This window comes from Colletotrichum lupini, chromosome 3 (assembly GCF_023278565.1).
Source record: "Colletotrichum lupini chromosome 3, complete sequence".
Taxonomy (NCBI): Eukaryota; Fungi; Ascomycota; class Sordariomycetes; order Glomerellales; family Glomerellaceae; genus Colletotrichum; species Colletotrichum lupini.
Genome location: NC_064676.1, coordinates 4,632,618 through 4,657,127, shown reverse-complemented (window position 1 = coordinate 4,657,127; position 24,510 = coordinate 4,632,618). Strand labels below are relative to the sequence as shown.

At 53.2% G+C, this 24,510-nt stretch overlaps 10 protein-coding genes across 10 annotated transcripts; 4 read left to right on the top strand and 6 right to left on the bottom strand.

The window, feature by feature from the left end:
- Window positions 1-15: 15 nt before the first annotated feature.
- On the bottom strand, window positions 16-2,049 carry CLUP02_06162 (ATP-NAD kinase; the record flags this gene model as incomplete). Its single annotated transcript, XM_049285165.1, has 1 exon — window positions 16-2,049. One exon carries the CDS (start codon window positions 2,047-2,049, stop codon window positions 16-18), a length of 2,034 nt encoding a protein of 677 aa, XP_049142308.1.
- A 2,144-nt stretch (window positions 2,050-4,193) lies between these two features.
- Window positions 4,194-4,706, top strand: CLUP02_06161 (uncharacterized protein; the record flags this gene model as incomplete). Its single annotated transcript, XM_049285164.1, has 2 exons — window positions 4,194-4,302; window positions 4,348-4,706. The coding sequence occupies 2 exons, from the start codon at window positions 4,194-4,196 to the stop codon at window positions 4,704-4,706; spliced, it is 468 nt and encodes a 155-aa protein (XP_049142307.1).
- Window positions 4,707-8,374: 3,668 nt separating this feature from the next.
- Window positions 8,375-9,358, bottom strand: CLUP02_06160 (exosome complex subunit Rrp46; the record flags this gene model as incomplete). Its single annotated transcript, XM_049285163.1, has 3 exons — window positions 8,375-8,758; window positions 8,848-9,005; window positions 9,070-9,358. Coding segments are annotated over 3 exons (831 nt in total), but the record flags the coding sequence as incomplete, so codon positions are not given.
- Window positions 9,359-9,708: 350 nt separating this feature from the next.
- CLUP02_06159 (serine/threonine-protein phosphatase 2A activator 2) lies at window positions 9,709-10,986 on the top strand (the record flags this gene model as incomplete). Its single annotated transcript, XM_049285162.1, has 1 exon — window positions 9,709-10,986. The coding sequence occupies one exon, from the start codon at window positions 9,709-9,711 to the stop codon at window positions 10,984-10,986; it is 1,278 nt and encodes a 425-aa protein (XP_049142305.1).
- Window positions 10,987-11,238: 252 nt separating this feature from the next.
- CLUP02_06158 (uncharacterized protein) lies at window positions 11,239-13,049 on the bottom strand (the record flags this gene model as incomplete). Its single annotated transcript, XM_049285161.1, has 3 exons — window positions 11,239-11,469; window positions 11,547-12,899; window positions 12,969-13,049. The coding sequence occupies 3 exons, from the start codon at window positions 13,047-13,049 to the stop codon at window positions 11,239-11,241; spliced, it is 1,665 nt and encodes a 554-aa protein (XP_049142304.1).
- An 855-nt stretch (window positions 13,050-13,904) lies between these two features.
- On the bottom strand, window positions 13,905-14,897 carry CLUP02_06157 (uncharacterized protein; the record flags this gene model as incomplete). The annotated part of the gene is made up of 1 exon (XM_049285160.1): window positions 13,905-14,897. One exon carries the CDS (start codon window positions 14,895-14,897, stop codon window positions 13,905-13,907), a length of 993 nt encoding a protein of 330 aa, XP_049142303.1.
- Window positions 14,898-17,449: 2,552 nt separating this feature from the next.
- On the top strand, window positions 17,450-18,696 carry CLUP02_06156 (uncharacterized protein; the record flags this gene model as incomplete). Its single annotated transcript, XM_049285159.1, has 5 exons — window positions 17,450-17,609; window positions 17,677-17,850; window positions 17,892-18,055; window positions 18,228-18,534; window positions 18,608-18,696. The coding sequence occupies 5 exons, from the start codon at window positions 17,450-17,452 to the stop codon at window positions 18,694-18,696; spliced, it is 894 nt and encodes a 297-aa protein (XP_049142302.1).
- Window positions 18,697-18,734: 38 nt separating this feature from the next.
- Window positions 18,735-19,873, top strand: CLUP02_06155 (uncharacterized protein; the record flags this gene model as incomplete). Its single annotated transcript, XM_049285158.1, has 6 exons — window positions 18,735-18,781; window positions 18,842-18,937; window positions 18,971-19,107; window positions 19,140-19,309; window positions 19,378-19,512; window positions 19,703-19,873. 6 exons carry the CDS (start codon window positions 18,735-18,737, stop codon window positions 19,871-19,873), a joined length of 756 nt encoding a protein of 251 aa, XP_049142301.1.
- Window positions 19,874-20,081: 208 nt separating this feature from the next.
- CLUP02_06154 (uncharacterized protein) lies at window positions 20,082-20,681 on the bottom strand (the record flags this gene model as incomplete). The annotated part of the gene is made up of 1 exon (XM_049285157.1): window positions 20,082-20,681. One exon carries the CDS (start codon window positions 20,679-20,681, stop codon window positions 20,082-20,084), a length of 600 nt encoding a protein of 199 aa, XP_049142300.1.
- A 387-nt stretch (window positions 20,682-21,068) lies between these two features.
- Window positions 21,069-23,652, bottom strand: CLUP02_06153 (transcription initiation factor IIF; the record flags this gene model as incomplete). Its single annotated transcript, XM_049285156.1, has 5 exons — window positions 21,069-21,984; window positions 22,395-22,735; window positions 22,786-22,988; window positions 23,040-23,313; window positions 23,377-23,652. The coding sequence occupies 5 exons, from the start codon at window positions 23,650-23,652 to the stop codon at window positions 21,069-21,071; spliced, it is 2,010 nt and encodes a 669-aa protein (XP_049142299.1).
- Between the last annotated feature and the right edge of the window lie 858 nt (window positions 23,653-24,510).

Sequence of the window (24,510 nt, the reverse complement as noted above, 5' to 3'; positions counted from 1 at the left end):
ACAAACGGCCGTTAATCACATGCCCAGCAGACTCATCTGCCTTCTCAAGGGACTCGCACTGATACTCCCGTCCTCACTAGCGTAGCAGGCCGAGTCAGTGTCGATGTCCCACTCCGGATCTTCATCCTTGCCGTCCTCAGATGGGCAGAGGCTGCCGCCAGCAGAGGGGTCGAAGCCCTTTTGCGTTGCGGCGCGCGTGTTCCAGCGAAGAGTGCGGGAAACGCTGTCGAACCACTCCGTCTGTGTTCGGACAACTGTAGGGAATGGGTATTGTGAGGCAGTGATGGTGACGTAGTCTCCTTGCTTCAACTCGACACGACCCTTGCCATCAAAGGCGCAGTACGCCGTTGCGCGCGAATTACGCGGCACCGACACGCGGAGGAGCATCGTGTCAGAGAGAACCATCGGGCGGAATGAGAGGGTATGCGGGCAGATGGGTGTCAGGAGAATAGCCGGGATGTCGGGGTGTACCAAGGAACCTCCGGCCGAAAGAGAATAAGCAGTTGATCCTGTCGGTGTGGAGAAAATGCAGCCGTCGGCCTGCACGACAGTGAGGAGCTCGTCATCGCCGTAGAGTTCCAAGTTCGAAACGTATGGGGATGGGCCGCGATCGATGACAAGTTCGTTGAGAACCTCGAATTGCTCTCCTTCCTCCGCCTCTTGGCCAAGAGTGCCGTCACGGTAGACAGTGCAGGTGAAGCGCATACGCAAGTTGACACGCATGCCCTCGTCACCCATGATCCGGTCCAAGTGCTGCGTGTACTTTTCAAATTCGAAGCTCGTTAAGAAGCCGAGACTGCCCAGACTGAAGGACAAGACGGGGGGCACGATGCGCTGAAAAAGCCATGACGTGAAGAGAACGGTTCCATCGCCGCCGAGGGTAAGGACTAGGTCGAACTTCTCAGGTTGGCTCCAGCATAAATCAGGCGTCCAGTACTTGAGCATGTCCTGGTACGCAGGATTCTCTGCAACAATGCCATTGGCATCGAAGCGTCGAGAGTTGCGCAGCTTGGCGTCCACATAGACGTTGACGCCAACGTCGGCACCGTACCTCGGCGTACGAAGCAACCAGGTAGCGAGCTCGCGGGTCAGGTAGACGAGCTGGTTATCGCGAGCTTTGGTGACAATCATGACATTGCGAACAGCGCGCTTGATGGGGCGACGTTGCAACTGCTTGGACACCTCGCGGACGCCGGTGGCTGTCTGCACGAGCCTAGAGTGTGACATGCAGTCGTCATTCTTGATCTCCTCAAGAACCTTGTCGATGTTGACGGCATCATCGAATCGGTTGTGATAGAAGCAGGGGGACTGCAAGGAGGGTAGGGCGGTGGTGGGGGTCATGCTCCGGTTGGCCAGCTCATTCAAGGCGTCGGCCAGCTTCTGGGACGAAGAAGTGGCGGGGCGGTTGTCGCAACCGCCTTGCTGGGACAACATGCCGGTAAGTGAGAGGGCTTCGGGTTTATTTCTGCGAACAACCGAAGCCAAGGCTTTCATAATAGTCTGGCGGGGAACTTCGTGGGAAGGTGCGCGACGATGGCCCTTGGGAGAATGGGCGGCAGCGCTGGCGTTGGCGTTGGTGGACTTGGAAAGAGGAGGCGGGAGCAGTTCGGGATAGGCGGCGGTAGAGGTTATTGATAGGGAGCTTCTTCTTATCGAGGACGAGGGGTTTTGTGTTGCAGCAGCTGTAGCGGGAAATCCGGCTTGGGCGCCAGCGTAGGGTTCCTCCTCTGCTACCGGACCAGCAGCATTGCAATGCAGTGACAGAGAGTGCGAGTGTGTGTGCGAGTGTAAATGGGAGACGGAGTTGGAGGTGGAGGCGGAAGAAGAGAGAGGTCGGTCGTGGACGGTAGTGGTGCTGACACTGGCGCTGGAGCTTTTGGGGCGGTCGGAAAGCGAGGTTTTAACTCCATGGGGGTCGGAAGAGGGCGACGAGGACGGCAACGCGGACGGCTGGTGCTGTTGCAGTGACAATGGCGCTGGCGGCGGAAGCGGATTCGGATTACTGAGGGCGGGGTGCAGGGCGGTGGGCGAGGAGACGAAGCCCGACATGGTTAAGAATAGTGGCACTGCCGTATCTCCGCCGACGGGGCGTGGAAGGTGAGAGAGAGGTGGATGGAGATCGGGGTATGGGTGTGATGGATGGAGGAGCGAAGTACTCTGTACCGCGTGAACCGATCCAAGGTGCAAGGTGAGTTGAGGTGGGTGAATGGCCGGAAAGTGAGCGATGGACGGCTAGGTGGTAATTAATTGTCGCAAAAAATAATGCAGCGGCAGTGACGAAAGAGTAATAATAGCACCTTCCGGGGGCCTGGGCTGCACGGCAGAAAACCTAAGTACCTTTCTCCGTAAGGTATGTGGTGGAAGGCACGAGTACCTCAAGGTGGGTACTTCTGACTTGGTAGGCGAACCGTGGAAGTGGGCAGGGGGTCGGGTGGTGGCAGGGACCTGTTCTCCGCTAAGGCCGAGCGAAGTTCGAACACCAAGCGGTAATAGCAGACACAACTGACTGCTGGCGAACCGAGAAGTAGCAAGTACCAGAGAACTGTTCCTACAACGTGGAGACCACACACAAAAGAAGGTCGACCAAGCAACTTTCTAGACTCCAGAGTCCAAGGAAATGGAAACTGGGAGCAACCGGACCTTACGGACCACCGACGCCGATGGGATCGGTCAAGTACTGATGGGCGTTATTGCCGTGTAGATCCTTGTGTTAGGCCGCGATTGAACGACCGTTGCTTGCGTGATGGAACGGGTATCCGTACTGGGCGGATTTACCACAAACTCGTACAAGTGTGTTCAGAACGTCTCTGATGTCGGGTAGAACACAGGTTCAGAACAGTGTCCAAACCGAAATAGTCGGTGCTTTCGCAAGCTTGGCAACCTCGCAATCTTACTGAGATGGACACCGTAACTCTAGGCTCTACGCTCGGAGAGACTGTCTGTCTTCCTGTTTTTGCTCTCTCACGCACCCTCTAGAGATGCAGGTCGATGTGCAGCTAAGCTGGGCAATTCCTGCAGAGTTGTGACTCGGGTGTGACGGAGTCTCGGATGGAACGAATGACGCTAAATTGAGTCGAATTGCCGCCTCGGAGCGGGTGACTAAACCAGGCTGATGACTGCTGATTTGTCTGACAATGTTGCAGTCGGGTGTGACGACTAACCAGAATCTGAGTGATGAACTACTCGTCTGGCAGGTCGGTTCTTGGTAGTCCGGATGGGGCGTCTTGAGGTTGAGGATGACGAGAACTGAGCCGAGTCGACAGTGTGAAACCGAAGGCGATCAAATAAAAAGCGATGAAAAGCCAGCAGCCGCAACGAAGTAATTAAGTGAAAAGGGGTATGATAGCAATGCAGTGCACAAGCAAGGTATCTGATGCAAAGACAAGGCAAAGCGAGGTAGTCAAGCAAAGAATTATGAACAATGCCCCAGAAGACGTAGCGGCCGAGGTAATTGCTAGAACTACCGGAGCTCTGCTTCGAAAGGAACGGGGTGAATGGGGGGGGAGAAGAGGAGGAGTTTGTGGTGGTAGAGAGAAGGAGGAGGAGGAAGAGGAAGAAGAGCGATAAACCAAACGAAGACGAAATAAGAGAGTGACCAGACTGACTGACAAAAGAACAGAGGGGAGGCCAGTTCAAGATTCGTCCCAGCAGTGCAGGAGCTTTAATATTCTAAGTCACAATAGACATTTCTCCCCTCTCCTCCCCTTAGCCCCCCCCCCCCCCCCCCTCTCCCCTCTCCATTTTCATTGTTTTCAGTCTGATGTCGATCGAATCGAGCAGCAGGATGGTTGTGATGCGACAAAGGGCGCTCCCGCCACAACGCCCAAGCTCAGGCACCCTGTTCTGCTACTTTACATACTACGGGCTGAGAATAATCCACTTGACTTTTCTTCAAGAGGTATCCCTACTCCGTCTTCAGGTGGTGTAAGGTACGGACATCAAGAAGCCAATCTTCTATTCCCTCTCGGTACCCGTGCCTGCCCCCCAGTCCTGATCCATAACCTATTACCTTTTTCTTCTATCCGCCCTGGCCATGTTGTTGGAAGTCACGAAGGACGAAGTTACGAACTACGAATACCCTACTACTCCTTAGCCACATCCATGACCCATATACTTAACCGTGTTACTATCATCTTTGGCAGCCTCCAAACTTCCAAGGTTCAGCACCCGCAGTACGCGCCTTACCATGTTGCATGCAACATCCTGCTGCCAGGAGGCCAGGCAATCGGTGGCCTGGAGCACAGATACGTATCTACGGACTCTATCCGATAATGGCTTGGTGTACCCGTAGTCGTCACTCAGGTAGGCATGTTACGATGCATCCATATGCTACGGATACACGTGTAGACCCAGAGATAGGACTGGTTCCTCGACAAGATCGGGCTTATGATGAAGTATACGGGTGTGAGAGCCAGCCAGCGAGAGGATGCGAAGCAAGCAAGGTGCGGCGAGTGGTAAAACGTCGATACGTACTCCCCGTCCACATCCCTGGCGATCCCCAGTCAAACGTCTCTTCCTCTAACCTCTTCTGCAAAGCCAGGTTCTCTAGAGGGCAAGGGAGACGAACAAGGGGCGGCATGACATTGGCAGGCCCCCGTGGTGGGCCGGGAACGTCTTCTGGTCCCCAGTCCCTAGCCAAGGCAGGCCCGTTGGATCGTGGTGAGCCAATACTGAGAGGGCTACCTGCTGTGCGGAGACTGATGTAGCCCGTGAGTATTGCGTATATACGTCCTTACCTTACATTACCACTGTCTACATACCTTACCGGCGCCTTGGAGCCAGATGCTGCCGTGTCTTGACAGGCACGCGGCACGCTGCAGGCCCGCTGCACCTCACGCACAGCAACCCCTTTTCCAGCTGCGGCCAGCGTCCAGGAGAGGCAACAAGAGACGGGACACCAAGTGTATCGTGTACCCGCTCGGGTCGCCACAAATGTCGCACTTGTGACGGTACCGAATACTCTGCAACTCGAGCCTATGTTCCTTTACGCCAACAGACGAGACGAGGGAGGCCCCTCTTTCTTGACTGGTTGTTGCTGTTATTGTTGTTGCCCTTGGTCTGCCATGATCAGCTCTTGTCTGGACTTTTTGGTCCTGTCTTTAGTACACATGTAGTAGCATCGATGATCACCCACAAAGTGTAAGAAAGACCGGGCAGTCCGATATCCAGCCATCGAGTCACCTCAGATCTGTGCACGACTGTATTTGTCGGAGGCCCTTGACTGGAACTTTCTACTTTCTGTTGAAATATTGAGAAGAATTAACACCATAGGCCAGACTGCGTTCAACGTGGAACTATCTCCAACAAGCGGTAACAATAGTTAGCGCTCGCTGGATCCAATGACAAGAGCAATTCATGCGATCACGATACTGAGGCAGCATGGGAAGCATGCCCGTACGGTAGTGCGACAGCCACAATAGATGGTCCGGTGGCTATTGCGATAACACCAAAACCGTGGCTATCGACTGGACAGAGGTTAGGTATCCGCACAACGCGTAGAAACCAAAGAGCCATGCGGCTTCAATCTGGTCTCTGCTTTGCCCTGATCGACCGGTGCTTGCGCAGTCTCACTCTCATGTTTGGGACGCCGCTAGGCCAGGATTGTCGGAGGCGAAACAACCAATCTGTCCGGTTTCCCGTCGTCTCAAATGACAAGTCTTTCCCCATATCCCATACTACCTTATACAAATCCTGGCGGCAACATCTCTTCTGACTCTCTCCTGAATCACTCGTTTGTAGTCGAGTAAGGTACGGCATGCGAGTTTTCTTTCATGTGCGTGTGCATATGTGTGTGTGTGTGTGCGCGCGCGTGTGTGTATTCGCCGCCGGGTCTGGCCTCAACTTTCCGCTGGAAGACGCAGGCCGCAACTTGGCCTGTGTCCTGTTCCTGAGCGAGGGGCAATATCTAGGTAGATCCTCTTCCAGTGATGGACTGCATTATGCCAGTGTGTTTCGAGGACGTGAGCCTTGACTCTCTGCTGCTGCTCGGCTTGGGCGGTCCTAGGCTTCCCGAGACGGCAACAATGATCCACCGATGACAGCAAGATAGAGGAAGAGAAGAAGCAAGGGTCAGTGGTAGATAGGTGTGTGTGATATCTGCAGATCGAGGCTGTCGTCTGAGGTAGCCCGATTGCTGCTGGACGGCTCGATTACCTTTGGGGAGCGCCGAGACATCCAATAGCTGAACGGACGGCTTGCTAGGAGAGGAGATCATGGCTTGTCGAACTCCAGGGAGAAAACCTCTTTGCAGATCTGGAGCATCCCACCCGGTAGAACGTCGACCGCCGGCGAGGTGAGTGAGTGAAGTGGGGGATGCGACGACAAGAATCGGCCAGGTGTAAGAAGAACCGAAAGCCAAGACTTTCCTCGGAACGAACCTGACCTTGAGATGCCTTAGCCAAGATGATATTGGACCAGCACTGATGTGTTCAACAAATAGTAGAGGTCCTTGGTGATATCAGATAATCAGAGACATGGCAGATGAAGTTTCCCGTCCGTTGTCTGTGGGAACCTGCAGAGCGTACGAATGAGGGCTGTGCTGCTTTCGACAACAATCCACCTCCCGTACTGCTGTTGTTGCACAATCCCATGTCCCTAGGTTGTCGCCGTTGTTCTCGTTGTTGTTGTTGTTATCATCAGCGTTGCATGGAGAAGGAAGGAGGAGTCGAGCTGGTTTGGACTTAATGCGGATCAAACACCGCCTGCTTTTTGGCCCGCCGTGGACAGAGCTACCTTACCTAATACCTAAGCACCTAGGTTACTTCACCTCATCACGCTTCCCACCTTACCTTGTTATTATTTTTTGTATGTACATGGACCTCCTTGGCTGGCGGTTACCCGGCCCATGTTACTGGATAACACATGCGCTTGGTACACCCCAAAAATCTGTTATCACACTGTATAGGGAAACTTCCTCGCTGATAAGTCAAGGTACCTCTGCCTCTGCCTTCCTGGCACGACGTTCTAGAAGCTCTGCGGCACTGCCTTCGCCCAAACTGCTAAGCGGAACAGCGGTCACAGGCCCGGGTCCACCAAGCTGGAACACATGCATACGCAACGATAAAAGTCACTCCTTTTGCTTACTGAAGGCCAATGAAGATGAAAGACAGGAGTCCAAGATCATGGCTTTGAGCTTCTGCAATAAAGGCAAGGAGACGATAGGAAAGCTGCTCCGGAAGATGAGACGCGAATACCATACTACCGCATTCCGACCCTACTTGCATGCCAACATCAGTTATGCTTAAACTGGCCCGAAGCCACCCCGAGCAGAGTCAATATAATGCCATGCCGCTTCGTATGGTGTATCCAACCGTGGCTCTTGGCGGCTACTACTCATTGGTCACCTTATTTCATAGGTACCCAGACTATTGCGTGGATGGTTTTTTGGCATCGCCATCTCAGGCACGGAGTGACTTGATAACCTGGGAGATCTTCTCAGGGTAATAGAATTTCTACCAACGGTACCCGAAGGCCTGGGCATTTAAGGTACGCCAGGTAAAACAGGAGATACTCCACCCACTGGAAAATGGTGTCATTTTCCAGTGCCGACCGATGCAGAAAGGCAGGACACCCAATCCTCCCTCCCGCCGAAGACGGTCACGGAGCCGTTTCCAGTTTCCTCCGCAGGCGGGAGAAGGTCAAAGGTAACACCGCGACGGGAGACGTACTGGTCAGAAACACCCGGTAGCTCCTAACCTCGAGGCCTGTCATTGTCGCAGGTTTCTCCGTGCCCCTGCCCGCTTCAGGACCCCTGAGATCGAGCTGAAACACCGCCTCACGCCGCATTTTCAGCGACCTTCAAACAGGTCAAACAACGCCGTCGATAACAACCAATCCACTTTACTTGACTTTGATATGCGACCTGACCCGGGTAAGTTACTTTCCCAACATCGGCCGCGGGATGACTTTCTGGCCCTTGTCTTCCGTGTCATGTTGCTACTGCTTCTGACGTTTGTGATAAGTGATAGCCTGTGAAGAGGCCCATTGCCGAGCCGGTCCCCGGCTCCCAGCTCCAACAGTGTTTCCGGGTGCTGTCATCGTTGCTCTCCCCCTGAGGAAACCTCATGATAATTCGTCTTGCCACCCCGTCGGCCGTCTCGTTTCGATACTCTCCCCAGTCTGTCGTTCTCACCGTTGATAACTGAGTGAACCAATCCAGACCACCCCTTTTGGTACAAGGACGCAGTCCCTGATGCCTAGAGGCGAGACGTCGATGCCGCGCGTTGCTCGTTGGTATCGTCCTTCTCACCATCGATTACATTGAGCCAGTGTCGATATCCCTCCTTCACTGGAACTCCTGAATAAGGAACCACCCGCGCCTCGGTTGTCGCTCGGCGGTTCCAAGACCCTGCATACTTCGATTGATGGGCTGATTTTACGCAGCCTTTGATTCCATGACGGTCCGGATGAACTGCTGCATGTCGGTTGCGTCTTGGCTGTCATCGTCCATGGCGACACCTAGCTCCGCTTGACGGTGTTGGCTGCACACTGATTGACCTTTGTTGATCACCTCATCCCACTCGGCCATGGAGAACGTCCCCTCACTCTCCAACAACAACAGGTCGTTCTGCGACGTGAAGATGACAACGTGAAGCGATTTTGACTGGTCAATCTCCAGAGGAGACGGGTCAGCGATGATCTTGTCACCCTTCCGGACAACGGCCAAAGTGGCACATGTGGCAATAGCCTTCAAAGGCACAGCAGCCGACAGCAAGGCCAGGATGGCGCTGTGAAAGAGAGCCGGTAGCAGAGGCAGACTCTTTAGTAGAGTAGGATAGTCAGCAACAGCACTCGATAGGCGACACTGGGCGGTGGCTTTGAGATATCTGAGATGGACTTATTACTTACAGACTGAGCTTGTACTACTTTGCTGTTTGCATAGTCATTCTGCGGCGTCTCAGTCACCTGGAGCGTAACCTGAATAAGACATCGAGGGAAGTTTTTGACGGGAATCAGCTGGCGAAGGGCGGACCGCAGAATGTTCTCGAGTTGGCGTTCTCCTGTGCCTAAATAGTCGTCACGAGTATGAGCAAAATTGACCACAAGGTGCCAGAAGAAAGACAGTCTGACCTCCGACCCCTGCAGCAGGTCGTACGATAACATCAACGACTGATTCGAAGGGGTTTTCGTCGCGTCGTTGGACCTCAATCGGCCCATTGACGGCCGCAACCACGCAATAGCCGCCTCTTGAAAACGTTGCCGAGCCATCTGCTCGCGGCAGATGTGAGATGCGGGCCTGGGGGTTCGAATTGAGAGTCATGGCGAATGGTGATGCGGCAATGTTGGCGAATGAGAACAAGGGAATGAACTGGTGAGTTAGGAATTCTCCCTTGAGGTTTGCTCGAAAAGCGAGTGCGAATTAGTACAACGACAACCTGTATATCCTGCCTCAAGCAACTTCCGGGAGGAAAAATTAGGATGAAGTTGGCGAGCCACAGGTACGTACCTGTCTCGAGGCAAAGTTCTCAGCAGCAGGCCAATTGCAATCAAGATCTGCGTCGGCAGGTACGTCCTGAGGTACTCCGTACCTACCTACCTTACCTCAGGTGGGGGGCTGCTTCATTGACCAGACAAGTATGTACGTACTCAGCACAGCGAGCTTTCTAAGCTTCACTTCGACTTCAACATCACTCAATATTCCACCAAGCTTGGCTGCACAACCACTCCTTTATCACTGAATATCTGTTCCCGAATCTTCTCACTCCCGCCATGGCTTCAGCAGATACTGCAACGCACGCCGGCACGACAGTCGTGCCTACTTTGAGTAATAAGATTCCCAAGCTAGAACCCCGCCGACGTCGACCAACTCCCTCCAATCCAACACCACGTCCCGAGACGCCCGCTCTGCCCGCACCACTAGGCCTCGATGACCACGAATACAAGACTCCCTCGCGACGGATCCTTTCCCAGAAAGACCACGAGCTGTTCCTGTCGTCTCCGACATACACGCTGGTTCTAGCTTTCGTCTTTGGCCTCTCCGAGTCCGTCGAAGATACACCTCGCTCTGCCGTTAAAGATAGCGAACTCGCCCCTACGCTACGGTCGATCCTCGGCATACTCGACGAAGTAGATGGATTTGTGAAAGAGGCCCCCCCCGACGATCAAGAGGGCTCACGCTTTGGAAACAAAGCCTTCCGGACGTTCCTAGACCTGGTGAAAGAGAAGGCAGCGGCTTGGCAGACGGGATTAGGCGTCGGCGAGGCCGCAAACACTGAGGTCTTGGTCTATCTGGAGCATTCCTTTGGAAACAGGCAACGTATAGACTATGGTTCAGGGCATGAGCTTAACTTCATCATGTGGCTCCTATGCCTTTACCAACTTCGAATCATCACCGAGGGCGACTTCCGACCATTGGTCCTCAGGGTTTTTGAGCGGTACCTGCAGGTCATGCGTAACGTCCAGTTGACGTACTATCTGGAACCCGCTGGCTCACACGGTGTATGGGGCTTGGATGACTACCAGTTTCTTCCATTTCTATTTGGCGCCTCGCAGCTTCTGCACCATCCATTCATCACACCATTGGCGATCCACCAAGACCTCACACTGGAGGAGTTTAGTCAAGATTATCTCTACCTTGGCCAGGTCAACTTCGTCAACGATACGAAAACGGTCAAGGGTCTACGATGGCACAGCCCCATGCTGGACGATATCTCAGCTTCCAAGTCATGGACCAAGGTGGAGGGTGGTATGCGCCGAATGTTCGTCGCCGAGGTTTTGAGGAAACTGCCGGTCATGCAACACTTCTTGTTCGGTTCACTTATTCCAGCAGTAGATGGGATGAGCACAGAGCAGGACTTTGAGCTAGGCGACGAAGAGCATGAAGAGGAAAGCGGCGAGATTAACCCGGGGAATGTGAGCAAGCATAAGCATCAACATGTCGGATGGGGTGATTGCTGCGGCATCAAGGTCCCGAGCAGTGTCGCCGCTGCTCAAGAGATGAGGAAGAGAGGGGCCCGCGATAATCTGCGGCGAATACCCTTTGACTAGATATCTATGACGGGCTGCCATATGGCAAGTTATGAAGAAGAAAAAAGCCATGACAGATACGAATAATGAACATTTTTGATTATACTATTATGCACTACTATGAGTTGTTCTCCATAATTGCCACTCCATCTTGTGGAGACCCCCTATTACTCTTTTCTAGTTGTATTACGATGCTCCAACAGCATCCTTCGTATTTTGTATGTTCAATTCTAAACACAAGCCGCCTCAGTCGCCGTCCAGTAAGGTATATATCTACCTCACCAGGCCGAGCTCGTGAAGACGCTCGATACCTGGAAGGTGCGCCCACTGCTCACTGGAGGGCGAGCCGCAAGTGAGATCGAACCACAGATCAGGGTGGTCGTTGTCGATGGAGTCCAGCGCGTAAGCGACGGTGCTACCATACAGGTCGCACCGCGGGACGTTGAGACCCTTTTCGGGGTAGAAACGGTACGACTTGCAGCCGTCGGTGGTGTTCATGACGCTCTGTGAAGGAGGAGTTTCGTCAGCAATGCTGGGCTTGGATTCCTCAGAAAGAGGGTGAGGGAGAATTATCAACTTACAGCACAGAATTGGTAGCAGCCCTCAAGGGTCACGGGTACGTTGGGGGCGTTGTTGACGAAGCGAGCCAGGAAGTAGTTACCTACCGGCAAGCCATGGACGCCACAGTGGTTGTTGCCCGGCATTGGCTTGCCCGTCGGCGCGTCGTTTTGGCAGACTGTTTTTGTTGGGATTGTCGTCGAGGTAGGGACCGTGGTCAACGAGGCGGTGGTGATGGGCGCCATAGAGGTGTCGATGACGCAGCTTTCCGTCGGAATGACGGAGGAGAAGGCTGTCGTCGCCTGGGCGGTGGACGTGGCAATGCTGCTGGTGGTGTTGGGGAGGAAGGGAGTCACATTGGGCGTCGGTGTTGTCCAGCTGGACGATGTTGGGGCTACCGAGGCGCTGGAGGTGGTCTCGTCATCGCATGGCTCGGTCGTGGCGCTGGCCGAGGTGGTGGCCGACTGGGTGTATGTCCCATTCTGAGTCTTTGTGGAGAGAATGTACGTCGTAGTCGAGTTAGCGACGGGCATGCTAGATGTGAATGTAGGAACAGTGCTTCCGGTGCTGGTCTCATCGTCACAAGGCGTCTCCACGGCCGCGCTGGTGGATGTCTTGGTGGACCACGGCGCCGTGGAGTTGAGCTGGCTGCTGAACGCCGTTGAAGTCGAGTTGGTATATGAGGAAGTAGAGCTCATATCATCATCGCAAGGCTCGGTTGTCTGAGAGGGGGCCGCAGACGTGGTGTTGTGCCAGACGGGTACGGAGGTGACGGTCCCATCTGAACCCCCGGTCGTCAAGGATGAGCTGGAGTATGTCGACGTGATGTTAGGGTACGGCTGATGGGTGCTGGCGGTGTCGTCAAGACAGGGGGACTCGGACGGTGCCGCGGATGAAACGGTTGTTGAGTTTACGGGCAAAGTGTAGCCGGTCGAGAGGATCATGGAAGTCGAGGAGGTGGTGTTCCATGCTGCTCTCGAACTGGTAGAGTTGGCAGGCAGCGAGGACGAAGACGAAGGCAGGTAGGCTGTGCCGGTGCCCCTCGACGATGTCAAGTTGCCGCCATACGAAGTCGTCGCCGTGATGTAAAACGTGACGTCCACCGTGGTGAAGGAGGTGGTGACACTTTCGGGGCATCCGGAAGCGTGGAACGACGAGGAGGAGGCGGAAGCGGTGGACGAGGTGTTGTACGAGAGGGTGTAGTGAGTGCTGCTGGCGGTCTCCGCGGCGGTGCCCGTGCCGACAGCAGACGAAGTCCCGTTGGAGGTGCCGTTGAAGTGGAATTGGGAGCGGCCCCGGGCGGCGATGGGACGGACCCATTCGCCCGATTCTAGGTACGGTTGGGAGTCTGGGCCTCGGACGATGTGAGCGACGACCTGGTTTCCAATTTCGTTAGCAAGTTATCCATCTCTTAAGATTTGATTCGAGTTTCTTGTAAATCTCACCTGTTCGTCTGAACCTTTCGGAGCTGCTACCGCAGTTCCGAGGAGAAGGGCGGAGATGCCCAAGAAGAGGCTCTGCTGCATGGTGTTGAGAAATGATCTGGACAGCAATAGGAAGACACTGAAAGGCTCGAGCAATGAATACTCAAAACAACAATTTCTGTAGGGTATTGTGTCAAGCTGGATAGATGCTGAGTTGCCTGATACACCAAGACCTTTGAAGTGAAAGCCATTGCCTTCTTTATACACTGTCGCTGTCATCGCTCAGATCTTCAGGGAGTTGCATGATCTCCATCACAGGAGGCTTCGAGCCCTTGGTTCCCAGAAGATGTGGAGGGCTCAAGAATAGAGGGAAGACTATGGGTGCTGTCTATTGAGAGTCGGGTCCTGAAGAAGTGGGAGGGGGGATGATAGTATCACGCAAGGGGGGCTGTTTTCAACCCTTTCAAGCGACCACGGCTAAGACATCGTCGCAATGAGCCAAAACATTAGAACACAACGGCTTGTCGGCAAGACGCCTCAGGAAGGGAGAATAAAGTTCATGAATGTGGTATATTTCATTCACAAGCAGACCTCCTACGCCATTTCTCGAAGTAGAGGGTCGAGTCCCGTCGGAAGGGGGTTAAAACCCCCATCTGTAGTAAAGTACAGAAACCAAATATGATTACAATCTTTCCGTCATGCCCTTTGGGAGTTGAAATGCAGTGTAGGGTATCAGAAGGAGTTCAGTGAACGCCGCCATGCCCATAACCTTGTCGATGCTAAATGCAGTGCAAAGAAACCCAGACACTCGGCACAAATGAGTGTCGGGAATTGTACGCCATTGCAGACCTCAAAACGATTCGCTTTGTTCCAGCCTTTGAGGTATTTCTCGGTACGTGTCTGCCTCACTGTCGTCCGTACTTGCGATGTACGTTCTGTTCTGAGGTCTCCAAATTCTCAGTCTTCCCAAATCGTCTCCAAGTCGAGATCTTGTCGTCGTTCAGCGCCACACACACTCCAGCGCTTTCGCTTGTCTCTCGATCCAAACCCTCCTAACGTTCTGCCACGTAAGGGCGCGTCTAGACCGCTCTTGCCCTTCACCTCAGTAGCATCGCCATTTTCTGCGGCGTCTGCGGCAGCCTTCAATTGGGCAATCCTCTCTGCCTCCATAGCTGCCTCCTCCGCATCAGGCGAATCTGGTATAGTTTCCAGACTAGAAATGCTTGGGCTTCTCGATCTTGTAGATGTCGGAGTCGACGGGACTGACGAGGAAGGAAACGAAGGAGAGACTCCGTAGCCATGTGAGAGAGAGTCGTATCCTCGTAGAGATGGCGAAGACGACGCCGATGTATATGTAGGCGTGGTAGGCATTGCGAACGAGGGAGTGTTGGCAGTACCAGGGTTCCGCAGTGGTGAGGAAGGGCGGCGATGTCGGGGCAGGACCATAGAGGGCGTCGGTCCAATGAGGTTTGGAGAACTGTATCGCTCTGCAGTCTGTCGATCGGGATCTAAGGCGGAGGCGCGGATAGGTGAAGTCGGGAATGCCTCGTCGACAGGCTTCCGTGGTGTTCGCACGCGGGCGGGCGATCCAGACGGACTGGCGGGGCGGAGTTGAGGGGAGAATAGGATGTGACCGGCGCCATTGACGCCAGGCATAGACTGGGTGCGAGACATGGGAGGGGCCAAACTCGCTGCTGACCTAGATCTCGTGTGGTGACCGGACAAGGGCGAGGTAGTACGTGGTCGGTAGGGCAGAGGGGTAAAGGTCCAAGATGGCGTAGTCGGAGAAGTAGGACTGGGATCAGTCTGGCGGCGGAGAGTCGGGGGCTTTCGCAAAGGTTCAGGCTCGGCAACGGCAGGAGGGAGTAATGTCGGGTTCTGTATACGGAGCGAGGGAAGTGGTGAGGATCGGAACTCCTCCATTCTCTCAGTCTCGGGAACGGGCTCCATGTTGTATGTCGGAGAGTCCGATGTGCCAGGCTGGCGAGGGCGACATTAGCTGCGGGGAACTGAGCTTGTAGACTGCGGAGGAAATCGGTTCCTTTCTCGTCGTGAAGGTTGCACGAGTTTCTGAGGGCGGTTGTTGTCTCGAGGGGGGAACAACTAGAGCTCGGCGTGGAGACCGGTCGGACAAATCAGTTGCAAGCCGTACTTGTGTGGAACTGCATCGACAGCTAGATCGATTGAAACTTTTGGCGTTGGGTTGGGCCTTGAAGGGGAAAGAATCGTTTGTTCTCGAGCGGTGTTGTTTGCAGAAGAGCGAGGAGGATTGGTGAGAGAGTGTGAAAGAGAGGAATGAAGTCGAGGAAGGCAGAGGGCAAGAGTCGATGGGATCGGTAGGAGCGGAGTTGCAACTGCAGCAACGACAGGGCAGGAGCAGAGAGACGAAACAAATAAACAAGGCACGACGAATAGGCGAGAAGATGGGCAGAAGGGCAGCAATATGAAGGATAAAAAGGCGGTGGTGTCAAGCAGAGTCACGCATTCCGGGTTGCAAATGAGAAGAAGGGCCCTGGGCGGCTGACGAAGGGGTCCTGATTCTGAAGGAGGGAAGATGGGCAGGGACGGGAGGGTAGCCGGGGGTGCCCATAGCACGCCCGGAGATATACGAGAGAGGACGGACGCGGATGCTGGAGGCGGAGAGGCGGGAGATGGAAGGCAGATAGGGAGTTTGTAAAGCAATGCACTGGTTAGGAACCTAGGCAAGTACCTAGGGAGACGCATGATACATGAAAACGTGATGAGCATAAAGTACATTGGGGAGGTATTCTCTGTCAATCACAGTGGGGATGTATACATCCAAGCCATGTGGAAAGGGGGTGGGGGGGGAAGGTTACTAAGGCGCGGTTGGCACCCAAGACACTTTACCCTACTGAGCCCAGTATGGGGAGTATCTAATCGGTTAGGGGACTTGGGGCACGCCCAGAGCCACCGAGAACTTGGGCACAGGGCTCAGGAGTAAGCTGTATTCGTAAGTTGCCTTACTGCGCATGGTAATGAAGCAGAGGAGGGGGGCGGGCGCCATCACTTTAGGCCATCGGCAAACCGCTGCTGCACGCTGCACGCCGCATATTACACATGGCTCTTTGTCTGCCTGTGACGGACCGCTTCTTTCTGTTTCCTTTCCCCTGGCTTGTATTAGCAATCTACTTGACGTCCGCAGGTTGTTTGTTGTGTCGGGGACGAGTGGATGTTGGGAGGGGGATGTCCTTCTGGCAAGCGACCCTTAATAAAAGATGAGAGGCGCTGAAGACGAGATTGATTGAGTTGGACTCGATGCCTTATGCAGCAGCAGGAAAACAGCATAATGGGCACCCAAATTTGTCGAGGCACCCAGGTCGTCTTTACCCGAGCCTTAGCAAGCTTGCCTAGCTTACTACGGAGTACTTGACTGGCACATTGGTTGGTATCCGTATCCGTACTGCAGAGTCAAGACTCAGACCCCTCAGAGCGGCGCCCGCTACGGCGAACCATTTGGTCACGATCAACAGAAAGCGCTGCTGCAGGGGACTGGGATTGTCAGATGCTTGTGTGCTGGTCATGCACCATACCTTCCTTACCTTGCCATGAATCTAGGTAGTCGTCTCCCAGCACCGCACAGTGAGGTAAGTACAGAGTCTGTCTCGTCTCTGGTCTGTCGTCAGCACAATCTCTGTTTCTGTACATCTCTCGTGGCACAGCATAAGAAACATATTCCACGCAGACACTGCCTCGAGGATGCAGGACTGGACGGTACCTATATTGCTGCAATGCTCCAAGTGGATGCGGCGGCAACCGGCCCAGCCTCCACAACTCATAGTCCTCCACTCTCCATGTCCTTTTTTCCCCTGCGAATAGAGGGCCGGCGCGGCGATGCCGCCAGACCCTGATTGATATCTGCGTGCTGCGCGCACGCGGATGCGGGGTGCAAGCAGCCTTCCATTTGCAAGTTGCGTCTCCTCTTTCCCCCCCTGTATTCCACTTTACAAGCAGTTGCCAGTTGGCGCAATTTGCTTCACTCCCGCCAACTTGCTCCGCAATGTACCTCCTGATCTCCAGGGTGACCCGTGGCGACCAACTTGCGATGACTTTTCCGTATCCGTTCTGTCCGAGTGTTATGCACAGCTCTATGTTTGGAGGCTTTCAGGCTTCCAAAATTCGAATCACAAACCACGCCAGAGGTTCAAGGCCTCTCGGTGATTGTGAGATTGCTACCGATTACCTTAGCGCTTAGAAGTCGAGCCAGATGCGGTACGTTGGTACCTGAATCAAATCAAATAAGGTAAGGCAGGTACAACATCTGGGGTGCCTCCCCTCGAGGTAAAGTGCATGCATGCACGTCGTTAGTGTGAAGAGTAGGTTTACGTAAATATACACCTAAGCAGCTTAGACAGGCCGCCATTGGTTCCTACTGTGAAGTGCACCTTACCCAAAGATCCAACGCCCTACGGATACACAGGTACATTAGCCTTTCCTTTCCATGTACTATAGCCGACGGGACGCCTCGAAACCAAGATTCAGATATGCCTCTCCTTCTCAGTGTCAATGACACCTCAATGGGAGCGAAGCGCGCCCGGTCTCTCCTCATCCTGCATGAATCTTTCTGCCTTGGCGAGCGTCCGGACCGAGCTGGGAACTCCTGTGCAGAGCCCAGGTACCTGCAGGAGAAGGCAAGGAGTATAGGTGAGAAATCACTTCACGGATGCTGTCTGTAAGAGCATTGCTCTCTTTCACCTCTCTGAGCTACGAGCTGTCAATATACTCGATGGCAACCCGATAGAGGAGTCGACTCTGGATCGCCTGAGATGTCGATGTGATCTAGCGTTGGGTGCAACCCTATCTGAGTTTCCAAGGACACCGCTGCCTCTGTCATGCCGCCTCCTACTCAGAATCCCCACCCTCACCAATATTATACAGCACTGTAGTATGCACTCTAGCGTGCGGATATTAATGATCTCATCACAGCTAGAGCCGCGTTTCTCTGTTCCACAAAGTCCCATCCGAACTATGCCACGTTTGCGCAGCAACTACGGAGTACTTCGCTTACCAGCTGCTACAAAACCCGTCCTCGCCGAGATACGTTTCTAGTGGCTTACTTTGCTCCAGGAGAGCTCCTGGATCGTTTAACCGTCAACTTGGAACACTCAGACCATAAATCTATATACATAATGGCTCCTTTTCTGGCACACCAAATGCATCACTGCCATTCAATTCAAACCTCCTTGGCCAGCCTTACCCTCACCTAGGTACGCACGGTCTTTCCAGCTCCAACATCATAGTGTACACCATGTTGACGGCTAGAACGCCAAACACCAAACGCCAATATCCTCGGCCCACCCCCGGCTTCTCTGCATTGCATCGCTTGGTATCTTAAATCACCTAACCTCATTGAACAAAGCCTGCATTATGCACCTCGTTTTCATTGTCTTCAATGCTCGTCCGTCCGTCATACGAAGACGACTCCATGCCAAGTTTCCCTACCTCGTTTCTAGGCCCCCTATACCGATAGGCATTCAACAGACTGAGCCGACTCGAAGCAACGCACATTGTAACGGCCGTTTGCAGTATGTGAGCGGGCACATGGGGTTATTGAAGCCTCAAACCCTTCGTGCCATCGGATGATTTGTATCGCTTGGCCCGACTGATACATACCTACACAACAACCCCTGTGAACAACAAAGCTCGTCAGGAGCCTGAGAAGCGTACCGGTCTCATCCATGTCTGCGCCTCAACAGTCCCCTCCGTCCAAACCGAGAATTGGGAGTTTTGATCGCACACGAGTCTGCACGCCTCTAAACATTTCTGTCAATGCTTTGCGTGTCGTGTTTTGGCACATCCGCTCGCTTGTCGGCACTGTAACCCGTCTAAAGGTGACCTGACACCTGGCCCAGCCGTGTCTGAATTGTCTCATCCAGTCTTCTTGCCGTCGGATGCCTTTTACTCCTCGACAGGTTCGCCGCTCCTACCCAGGCCCTGCTAGGAGGAGCTGACTCTAGGCCCACGCAATGCCAGTAGCTACGATACTGCCAGTGTGTCGTGACAAGTTTCTCCTATTGTAGGATTGCTCTTGTTTTGGTTACGAATTTGTGGAAATCCGCGAGGGGCGAAGCTTGCTTTGCGTTACGTTACTGGGAGTTCAACCCGCAGTCATCACAACACAAGGCGAGGAATCTGAGCCCCAGTGTGGCGATTCCCGAGCATTCCAGACGTGAGGCGGCCTTGCATCTCCCGATGTAACTCGACCGGATCGGGCCCGCATCTTGGAGACCAATGCCGGTGTACGGGACCTAGGTATGATCTTACCTCTCGCCACGGTTGTGGTCCGCGCCACCCTTACCTCTCGAAATCCCAACTCAGAAGCGAGCGGTGAAGTCTCGTTTGCGGTATGCCTCACGCTCTGAGCAGCTAAACTTGCAAGTCTTCACAGATGACAAGATGCACATGAAGGCAGAACACATACGATTTACTGTGTCTCGATGTCGAAGTATACGTATCCCAGCCTCCCGTTGTGCTATGTTTCTCCAATTGTAAAAAAGATCGCCATGCTGTTGATATTTTGTTATCTTTCGTGGTGGTGGCTATCGAGGTACTGAAGCCTCTGACCTTCGCTCTGCTTAATTGTCTCCGTACATAGACCTCCAAGTCTTTACTTGCCGTATTCATTCCAATTAACGCGTGAGAAAATAATCTGCTTCCAGTTGAAAGCCGAGCGTGGCATCTATAGAGAAAGAACACCAAAGCCGGGATATAAGCTCTACATCCATCATCAACGGTAGCCCTCTGCCTGTTACGGAGGCTTCCTGCTGAGCCTCGGCCCAGGTTTGTTTATCAAAATGATGGTCATGCAACTTACGTCTCACGCAATGCGGCTCAACTCAGCCACTCGAGATCACCTTCCTGAATTCCTCGTCATGCTTTGCGATATCACCAGATGCCACTTACATTAGAGAGCATCAAAGCGAAGATCATCCTCACTGAGCGGTGGTATAATGATGCCAAACCTCACGTATTTTATCAGCAGCCAGCTCAATTTTAAATTATGTATGGGAAACAATACAACACAGGACGAAGCAAGAAGGAATCATACTTGGCAGTGCACGACGTTGATGTCTTCTGAGTGGGTTACGGAAAATTCCAACATCCATCGCTTGGTAATCAAGTAGAAGAGCCTTGCGGCTCTCCCGTAGCCTCATCTTCGACAATACTCTTGGTTGTGTCAATAGCCTCGACCGTTTCGCGGGAAGACTCAGAGGCACCTTGGGTTTCAGAGGTTTCCGAGACCTCAGAAGCCGCAGAGGTCTCTCCCTTCGATGGAGTGGCACCCTCGTCATCAAGCTCGTCAGGGGTCATGTCAAGCCTAGGAGTCGGGATAAGCTCAAAGATCTCGTGAGCTGCAGTACTATCATCATCCGAATCAAGTTCAACCTTGGGGACCTCGACAGCCTCAAAGGTCTCGAGAGCTCTAAGGCCATCACCCCCAGAATCGTCATCGACAACGTTGCGCTTTCGTAGCGTGTTCTGTAGGCTCTTGAACGCATCTGCCGTGCGGTCTCTGAGTGTGTCCAGACGCTTGCACTTGTCACACACTCCAGCCTTCCGGACGCAGTTCATCGAGTGTACACGGCGCTCGATGCATGTGTGACTAGTAGCACTTTCCGTGTACTTGAGGAGGTCCCTCTGCAATTTGCAGACTGTAACCTTTTTGCCGAGTTCACTGTGCTTGCACTCGTATACGGTGGCACGGTAGAAACACATGTTTGCTAGATAAAAGAGTAGTGGAAACGGAAAAGTCGAGCGGGATTGGACTTACTGGTGTTTTGTGGTTGAAGTAGAGATCTGACATGGCAACTTCGACCCGAACCTCGACACGCTTATATGCTCGACGTCAGACCGTGTGGCATAGATGACCTGCCTAGGTCGAACATGAATCGAAACCCAAAGTACTGCAGTTGTTTCTAGACATGTAGGTGTTTCGCGGGCCTCTGACTGATGTTTTCTACCAAAGTTAACAAAGGGGATCGAGATCTTGTGTCGTTATCAGGCTGGATGTCTGAACAAAGGATGCGAGACAACAGCACTGCCTAACATAACATCGTCACGACCAAAGGATCAACTAGCATTGTTTAGAAGACTAGAGGTTTATTATGTGGACTTCTTGAAAGATAGTAATTCACTTTCGAGAACCTCTATAAAGGTTGATGCCCATGCTGTGCCTTCGGGCGCCTGAACATTATCCACCTTTGGCACTTGGTACCCTATTCTCCTCAGAGTCTTCATCAAACTCGACTCGGCGTTGGACGATATCACAACTCCTCGGGTTGCCAAAAGACACTCAATATCCGTAGTGGAGTCGCCAAAATACACCAGCGCCCCAACATCCTCTACTCCTCGCCGAGCCGCCAATGTTCGAAGGGCTCGCAGCTTATCCTCGCACGTCATCAAAGATGCCTGCCTTGTTGATGAGCCTGCTACTTCCGGCCCTGAGATGCTCCCGTTCAGCTCGATCTCATTAGCGACAACGTCGACGCTATAGTCTGAGAGGACACCCTTGATGAATGATCTAGACCAGTTGACGGAGACTACTGCGACGGACCAGCCCTTCTCTCTGGCAGCATTCATGAGCTCCGCAAAACCATCCCTTAACTTGACTCTCCCTTCCTTTCGACAAGTTTCACCGGCAAGTGTAAGATATTCCAGGCCGATGCCCCGGAAGATGCCTGAGCTCTCGACTCTCTGGACTGATAGCATTTCAACCTCCTTCAGACCCCGCAAGAAGGCGAGCTCGTCTTTGAGTGAGGATCTGTCATCTGCGATTGGAAGATACGTGGACACATGGTTGGCATGGTCTTTGCTGTAATCTAGCAGGATCTGCTGCCATTTTGAAGAGAGATCAACCCCGCGCTGCTGCTGGAATTGGAGGCCGATTTCTGCCAATGTACCAATCGTATCCTTTGTCGTAATGGTACCATCAAAGTCCAACACGAGAATGGGAGTTAAAGGGGGCATTTCCGCAACACGTGATATAGCGCGGTCTTGACGTTGTGTTTGGGAAGATTGGCTTAGTTGGATCCAAGCCGATGAAGTCGAGTGATGATGACTGTGCACTTCCCCACTTTGATCACAAGTGGTGTTGGACTAGGAAAGAAAGACAGCCATGCTCATGTCAATAGTCGGGACAGTGGACACTCTGTTGCTACCACCATCGGATGTGGACTTCATCGAGTGCATCCCAGGCAGAGTGTATATCGCTTTCTCTGTTTTGCTCTATCGTTCTGTGATGGGAGGGACAGCTGCAAACCCTTCGACACGTGTGTCGTCACCTAGTGTCCCAGGGGGTATCAAAAAGTCCCTAACTGTAAGAGCCACCTCCATCCAAGACTTTCCATGCGAAAAAAAAATTCCCTTCCAAACGCCTTGCGATGCCCTGCGGTTCCTGTGCCCGATCTGTGTATAATTGCGAATGGTCACTAGACAACATCCTCCATAATCACTTCGTCATCGTCGTCCTCTGCGGCGGCTTCCTCCGGTGCCGTCTCATTAGTGGCGCCGGACGCCATGCTCTTCAAGTGCTCCTGAAGCGACCACTCGTTGGCGTGAATGCCGGACCTGTTAAGTACCGCTATCTTTTCCAATGTCTGGCGTAAGAAAGCCTCGGGCTGGTCAAATCTAGCCTTGAGGATCGACATCTTCCAGTACTCGTACTTCCTGAAAGCCTCCATGAGACCATCCAACAGTTGTTCCTCCGACATGCGGGCGGATCTGTTTTCGGATTTCTTCGGCTTGGTGGCCTTGGTAGGCGCAGACGTTTTCTATTCTCCATTAGTACTGGATCTACCAATTCCCACTGAGTGCTACTCACAATGAAGGAGCCAAACTTCTCAACCGCAGCTGCAGAGCCATGGTGGATAATGCTGTTGGCTGCGCGCTGTTCCATGATCTGCAGGGTATGCTTGGGCCTCTGAGCCTCGACTTGCTTCCGTTGAAGAATTGCCTGGCTCTCCGCGTTATCGACTGGCTTGCACGCCAGCTCGTACTGGATCCTAGCGGCAATCTTTGTCTTCTCTGCGTTGAATTAGCCGCTGATCTGCGCCACTTTGAGAGCATCAAACTGACTTGGGATCGCTTTGCGGTAGTAGGGTTGCCATTTGCGACCCTTCTCGAATGGTTTCTTCTCTACCTTCTCCGTCTTGGGTCTCAGGAATCGAGCCGGAATGCCAGCGTTTGCAGCATCTGTTCGCGCCTTGGATTTGGCCTTGAAGCCAGGTAGGTCCTCCTCGGTGAAAACGAACGTGCTGCGCGCGATCTCCTTGCCCATCTCTAAGTCGTATTCTTTCGGCATCAGCTGATGCTCGGCGCGGTCGGAATTGAGTAACATTTTGAAATGGTGCTGCGCAAAAAAAGTTAGCTCAACCGTCGATCCAGACTTGTCGCGTCGCGTATATCACAGTACCTCAACGCTGCCATCTGGACGGACCACATCCCACTGTCGCATGGTGCCAATCTCGATTTCTGCGTCATCCGGCAAGCTATCCCATGCTTCCCACAGGTCCTTCGGAACGCGTGCTAGATATGCCTGGCCGAAGGAGCCTTGATCACCGAACTGGTCGAAGAACTCCAGATCGCCAGCATCTTCGTATAGGTCATCGTCGTCGACAGGAGCGGCAGGTATGGCTTCGGGATCGGGCTTGATATATGGCTCCGGCTTGATGTATGTTGAGTCCGCCATATTGAATATTCGGGATTACCTCAAATGCTCCGTTGCTATCCAAGGTCGCGAAGTCGAGGAAGAGTTGGTGTTTTTTGCAATGACGGCAGAGGGATCAGGATAGTCCACATCTATCTTAGCTCCGTCACAACAAGCAACAGAGAAGCTACGAGTGGCAGTCAAGATCCACTCAATGCAGTAGCCTGGAGGTACCTTTGTGCCCCGAAGTAGACTAGCTCAGTCATCATGTGACATGGGTGAATCGGAGCCAACCTCGACTTTTGGAGGTTCAAGTACCGCCACTCGACTATTTCTCGAATCCAAATCCTAACACCATAATACTTTGACGTCTGCCTTGGTTCGTAATATGAGCAAGTCAAATGTCCGAGCCCGGAGGTCTCAATCATTGATTATTAGAAGCAAACCTATTTGCACAATGAGCCCGGCCATCATTTATCCTTCGAGGTACCCCAGTGACAGTCACGGTCTACCTTAGCTCTACAAGTATGACAAGGGCCCGTCCAGGTCAGCTTTGGGAGCCACTTAAAAGCCGCATGCCCCACTACGGATCTGGCACTTCAGTGTTCGTGACCTCTTTAAAAGGACCCATCCACCTGCAACTTCCCGCCATCACTTACATACTCCAGCAACAACGAATATCTGATTTTTGAGTATAGTACTTCTTATCGGCTCGGCCTGTTACCACAGAGCCTCGAGGGGTCCCCTTTAGCAAGACAGAAACACTCTGGTACAATAACCTACTATTCGAATTACCTAAATACACACTACATCCATTGTTTGAACGATGAGCCTGCGATTCGCCAGTTCCCCATCAACGACCTTACGACCGAGCGCTCTCATCACGGCGGCAACGACCAT